The sequence below is a fragment of the Notothenia rossii genome, assembly GCF_949606895.1.
Source record: "Notothenia rossii genome assembly, chromosome: 7".
NCBI lineage: Eukaryota > Metazoa > Chordata > Actinopteri > Perciformes > Nototheniidae > Notothenia > Notothenia rossii.
The window spans coordinates 82889786-82896641 of NC_136905.1; the positions used below are offsets into that span (position 1 = coordinate 82889786).

General features: G+C 42.1%; 1 protein-coding gene across 1 annotated transcript; it reads left to right on the forward strand.

Moving 5' to 3' along the window:
• Positions 1-322: 322 nt before the first annotated feature.
• Positions 323-3395, forward strand: LOC307013709 (tripartite motif-containing protein 16-like). The gene has a single exon (XM_079641265.1). It carries the CDS (start codon positions 1050-1052, stop codon positions 2724-2726), a length of 1677 nt encoding a protein of 558 aa, XP_079497391.1. The 5' UTR covers positions 323-1049; the 3' UTR covers positions 2727-3395.
• The last annotated feature ends 3461 nt before the right edge of the window (positions 3396-6856 follow it).

Below are 6856 nucleotides of genomic sequence, written 5' to 3' on the forward strand. Positions count from 1 at the left end.
GTTTCTCCTAAATTCGCCAGTTAGGAGCTACTTTTAGCCCTAAAATCCTTTGTGAATACGGCCCCAGGTCTGTTACAAGCAATGTGTTTTTAATATGGTGTTTTACTCTAAGTTGTTATCGTTTTTAAGCAGCTTGTACGTGTTTTGCAGAGTGTAGAAGTGCTCATAACCAGCCGAGCAACCCGGGAAACTGGCTATGGACATTTTTTTACTTTCTTCTATCTTTTATTATTATTTATAACATCTGTTTTGTGTTTAATCCATAGAGCTGAGTATAAGCGTTTTCCCACCTGGATGGAGCCAGGAGGATCTATTACTCTGTCAAAGAAAGCCTGGTTTTTAACCGTCTTTTAATGTTATATCGAATTGGTGTTTGAGCTGGCAACTATTATGTTGCGGTTTTTTTCAAAAATACACATTTAAAACTTTTTTCTGTATTTGGATTTTATTTACATGTATATGAAACGGAACACATTTGTGTGTGCATTGAAAAACACAAGTGTGGATCCTTCTGTGTGCATGTGTGTCTTATGAGACTGTTCTGAGCCCATAATGCTTTTGTACTTTTACTTTTAACAGAGTATTTTTACCCCGTAGTATTTCTACTTTTGCTTTAGTAGAATATCTGAGTACTTCTTACACCACTGCTACCATGAGTGTGGAGCTGTGTGCTACGAAAGCCTGAATTTAAAACAAATACTTTACAGCTGAAGACTGTTTTCAAATGTAGAGCAAGTTGTAAGCGAGGCTCCGTTTGTAAATGAGGAAACAGTTCAGAGTGTCCGCTCGTCCTCCTGGAACGAGTCAGAGTTTGATGAGCCCTCCCTCTTCTTCCTGCTCAGACACAGCCAGCTCCACTCTGTATTTCCTGGCTCCGCCCCTTCAGATCCACACCGAGGAGGAGGGGTGTGTAACCAACACGTGGGTAAAGCACAAGAGCTGATAGGCCACATTCACTGCTCACACACACATGCTGTTCAGATCACAGCTCACAAAGTTTCAGTTCTCAGGAAGTGAAACTCAGACACTCCCTGCTACTGAGAGGAGAAATGGCGCAGAAAGGAGTTCAGCTGGACCGGGAAACCTTCTCTTGTTCCATCTGTCTGGATCTACTGAAGGATCCGGTGGCTACTCCCTGTGGACACAGCTACTGCATGAAGTGCATTAAAGGCTTCTGGGACGGAGAGGATGAGAAGGAGATCCACAGCTGCCCTCAGTGCAGGCAGAGCTTCACACCGAGGCCTGTCCTGCTGAAGAACACCATGTTAGCAGCTTTAGTGGAGGAGCTGAAGAAGACTGGACTCCAAGCTGCTCCTGCTGATCTCTGCTATGCTGGAGCTGGAGACGTGACCTGTGATGTCTGCACTGGGAGGAAGCTGAGAGCCTGTAAGTCCTGCCTCGTGTGTCTCGTATCTTACTGTGACCAACACCTCCAGCCTCATTATGAATCACCTGCCTTTGAGAAACACAAGCTGGTGGAGCCCTCCAAGAAGCTCCAGGAGAACATCTGCTCTCGTCACGACGAGGTGATGAAGCTGTTCTGCCGCACTGATCAGCAGAGTATCTGTTATATCTGCTCCGTGGACGAACACAAAGGACACGACACGGTGTCAGCTGCAGCAGAGAGGACTGAGAGGCAGAGAGAGCTGGAGGGGAGTCGACTAAACATCCAGCAGAGAATCCAGGACGGAGAGAAGGAGGTGAAGCTGCTTCAGCAGGAGGTGGAGGCCGTCAATGGCTCTGCTGAGAAAGCAGTGGAGGACAGTGAGAAGATGTTCACTGAGCTGATCCGTCTCATGGAGAAAAGAAGCTCTGATGTGAAGCAGCAGCTCAGATCCCAGCAGGAGAGAGAAGTGAGTGGAGTCAGAGAGCTCCAAGAGAAGCTGGAGCAGGAGATCTCTGAGCTGAAGAGGAGAGACGCTGAGCTGAAGCTGCTGTCTCACACAGAGGACCACAACCACTTTCTGCTCAGCTACCCCTCCTCACTGCCAGCCCTCAGTGAAGCTACACACTCCTCCAGCATCAACATCCGTCCTCTGAGATACTTTGAGGACGTGACGGAGGCCCTGTCAGCAGTCAGAGACAAACTACAGGACGTCCTGAGAGAGGAATGGACAAACGTCTCACCGACTGAAGTGGATGTTTTACTGCCAGCAGCAGAGCCCACCACCAGAGCTGGGTTCTTAACATATTCACAGGAGATCACTCTGGATCCAAACACAGCAAACACACAGCTGGTATTATCTGAGGGGGGCAGAAAAGCAACACTCATGACACAAACACAGTCTTATTCCAGTCACCCAGACAGATTCACTCATTATTATCAGGTCCTGAGTAGAGAGAGTCTGACTGGACGTTGTTACTGGGAGGTGGAGCGGAGCGGGGGAACAGTTCGTGTTGCAGTCGCATACAAGAATATCAGCAGAGCAGGGTTGGGGAATGAATGTGTATTTGGATACAATGACAAATCTTGGTCCTTAGATTGTGATCAAAGCAGTTATTCATTTTGTTACAACAGAATCATCACTCCCGTCTCAGGTCCTCTGTCCTCCAGAGTAGGAGTGTACCTGGATCACAGAGCAGGTGTTCTGTCCTTCTACAGCATCGTCTCTGAAACCATGACTCTCCTCCACAGAGTGCAGACCACATTCACTCAGCCGCTATATGCTGGAGTTCGGCTTTATGGTTGTCATGGAGACACAGCTGAGTTTTGTAACCTGAAATAGCCTGAAGTCATTTGAGGAAATGTTCCACTTCTTAAACTCACTGTGTCCATCAGAGCTGATTGTTCATGTCTTCACTGCACAGAGATCAGCTGTCAATCAAACATTATGGGATGTGCTTTAACATCTTCTCACGAGTTGTTCTGTAGATGTTGGAGTTTCTTGAGGCGGCGCTCCTTCCCGTGTCGGTTTAGCCATGGAGGCTAATTGAAGAAGGAAATAAAACACATTCAAAGAAAAGTGATAAAAAAAAAGAAAAGCTAACGGGTTGAGTTTGTCATAAATGATGTTTCTATTTTCAAGATGTGAGACGAGTGCCACATTAACACGTCTGTACAAAATAATATGTTGGGGTTTTACTTAATAAAGAAATAAGAGGACAAAAGTGAAAATCTCAGTCTTTTGTTTTTTAATTATAAAAATATCTCTTGTACATTTAAAACTTAAACATCGAATGTAAAGTAATAAAAGGTCAAATATATGTTCTGCTTGTTCTTCAGAGAGTGATGAAAACTGCTGCAACACTTTTTAGACCGTAAAACCGGGAGGATGTTGAAACCAGAGCTGAAAAAGGTGTACTTGAACAAGATGAAAAAGGCATCTCTTGCTAAGATGTAGCAGGAAAGGAATTTAAAATATTAAAATGCAACAAAAAGAGGTGTGTCCTATGCAGCAAGTTTAGTTACTTTATCCAGCACTGATTTTGAGTCATTAGGTCACATGATCTAGAAGGTATTAAAGAAATATGCTAATTTCCCCATAAACATATTAATAAAACTTATTTAAAATATTAAAATGCAATAAAAAGAGGTGTGTTCAACAAATGTATGTTAAACCCGTTGTGGTCCGTTTGCATTAGTCAACAATACACAGTTACCTCCATCCCCTCAACAGGAGTTGGTGTTGTCAGCTATTTAAAGGGGACCCCAGCCACAGTTACCACATATGCATCAGAGAGGGTGTTTTCACTGTTGGCCTAATATATGATTGGTCAACTGAACTCGGCAACACTAAACACAACCACACCTTAACATAAGCAGAAGCAGACTACCTGCTCACCTGGAGATGTCGCACTAAACCTTCTCTACATTTTTGACAAGGAGTAAATGATGTCAAATCAAATGTTGGCAGTGCTAAACATTGCCAGACCAAAACAAATGTTCTTTACAATATCCAGAAGACGTCGGTCGGTCGGGATAATGGTCTGTTTTTAAAACGCTTTCTAGCACGTGAAGACCAAGCTGCCCATCACACTAAAGCTTTGTAAACATTTCATTGAGACACCACATTACCACAAATAATTCCCAGCTTGTGCAAAATGAAGATGAACATTAGACAAAACAGACCATAAGCTTGTGTGGATACATCGTATAAAACATAATGTATTCATTTCAGGCAGGGAGACTTGTTGCTTTGTGTCTCATGTTTCTTTTCATTCACAACTGATTGTCGCACTGACTTGCTCCTCTGCTGCCCTCCAGTGGCCACAAGGCACAACAAGTACTTTTACATTACAGCATGTAGCTCCGAAGCACACAAGTATTTCCTTCTGAAAATGCACTTTACTAAAGCTCTAAACATGGCACTTGAACACAAATATAAACTATATATATATATATATACAATAAAATCAGGAAGATAGTACAATACGAATGCTCTGATAACAGTGAGCAGAGATGTGTTTTGATGTGTGGGCATAACGTACAGGGGAATAGTCAAATGACTGCCTCAAGGCCTTTCTATGAAACTGAATAGGAACAGACCACAGCTCTGATTTAGGAGATCTTGCTGACCAACAATTGCTGAATAGGTTTTACAAAAATAATCTTTAAAAAAAGATTATGTTTCTCAGAATAAAGAGAAATGATGTGCCTCGTGTAAAAAACCTCTGCAATCCAGACTGACTCTTTTGAATTTCTTAATGTTGCTCCAGCAAAGCCTTGTACCCAGATGCTAAATGACTACTAAGCTACATTTGAAACATTCAGCACTTTTCTATAGAGGCTGCACTGTCTGCTGTTCAGCAACAGTTTAGGAGACTAGCTTCAAAGGGGATATGTAGCCTACTGTCAAAGTGTATGAATAATGCATTGTTTCCTTGTTAACAAAGTGAATGTTGCATAAACACACACATACAGATACACACACACGATTTAAACGCAGACTTTTGTTCCTCCATGTTTCGTTGTTATTGTTTCACTGAGCGGACCCGCGAATTTTTTTCAAACGCTCCCTTTTTTGGTCCATCTGCGGCGGTAATAGGTTCTGTGCGCTGTGATGATTCGGCTGTACCTTTAGTAATGAATATTACATTTTGTGAGGAAATCTTTCCACCAATAATTACAATAAGTAATCCAAAATGTATTCCCTTCAGGTTTACGAAAGTAACTATAATCGGATTACTCGTTTTTCAAATGTAACGCGAGCTGAATACAGTTAGGCTAACTGTATTCAGCTCGCGTTACATTTGAAAAACGAGTAGCCTAGTACGATTATAGTTAAAAATCAAGTAGGCTATCTGAGTTAGCCTACTTGATTTTTGTATTCTGATTACGTTACGCCATTACATTTATTCCGTTACAACCCAACCAATGCTTATGAGTGAGTGTTTTTAGCAGAGCCATTATGTCCTTATGAATCTGTTGATTATTACCTTTCTGTATTATGTTGCAGCTCAGCTGATTTTGGATTGATGGCAAAGGGAGAGGGACTTAAGTGAGAGTGAAAACACAAGGTAAGTTTAAAATAGGTCACCAATTTCCCATCCTATAGGTTGCTAGATGTATCTAACCCTTTCTCCTGTCTTTATCTCCCTCTTTCAGCACAAGAACCCCAGGGGGATTCAATGGAGCCTGAAGACCTGCAATGAGACCCTCACCCTGAGCCTGATTCTCACCTCCCAGAGTTTTGCAAGCCTCTCCCTGTTCCTTATTTTTTATTAAACATGACATTACGCTTCCCAATGGTGTGCTCTTCGTTTTGTGAAAAATATGATTACCTCACATGTTTTGTTGCTGTCTTTTGTGATAGTTAAATTGCTCCTGCTGATTGAGCCAGCCATTCTTTCCTCCTCTCTGTGTCAGTGGGGAAACCGTACTGTCATACTCCTTTCTCTGAGCGACTGGAGCATCCCTCGGCAGCACAGCAAACCATGGGGGAGACTATATGCCAACACAACACAGAGGAAAAGGCACAGACAAACATGATATGCTATTCAATGTTTATTGAATTCCATTTATTTACAATGGATGTTCCTAAAACAACACATTTAACATCATTTATTGGAAACATTTTATTCCTCAGTTTATACTGTTTTGTTTCAATGAATGTATCATTTAGTATGTGATATATCTGAACAACAAAGTGGTCAAAAATAATTGTATTCATTTATTGGAAACATTTTCATGATCGCATTTTTCGTTTTCATTTATTGTCATTTCCATTCAGTCATTAAGTACTATTTAAAATGTTTGTGCCAAATATCCACACAAACAAAGTGTGCAATCAAATGAATGTTAATCTAACTGGGTTTTGATAGATAACATATCTCTTTTTCTTCTCTCAATTATTTTATTTATTTTCTGCACTCTAATCATATTAATCTAACTATTGTTCGTTTATACATTTCAAGAATGGCGTTTATCTTTTTTTCGAGAATGAGTTCTTATTTGTATGTAATGTATTTGGGGTCTACAACAGATGATACACATGTTTATGTCAGTGTACTAACAGAAGCGGGGGTGTTTGTGAAAACAACGGGGACAGAGCCGGCTGCTGTCAGACGATCAGCTGTGCGGCGTCATCACAAACGGACTCGCTTCACGTGACGCTCCGGAGGAAAGGACGTCCCATTGCTCTTAAAACTCATTCCCCCAGTGTATCCTCGATTATAGCTCCTCCCAAGATTAGAGCCTCCTCGATGCTCGGGTTGCACACTCTGCAGCTGCTTTAAGATAGTCACAGGAGGTGAATGTTTAAAGAGGGTTCACTCAAACTAAAGGGCGGTTTTGGCGCAGTAGTTAGAGCGTTGGTGAACTCCAGTTCGAATCCCACCTCGGCCGCCACTGCGTCAGGCCGTTGTGTCCTTTACCCGCATTTGCTCCTGTGGGTAATGACTCTTACATGTCTAATAT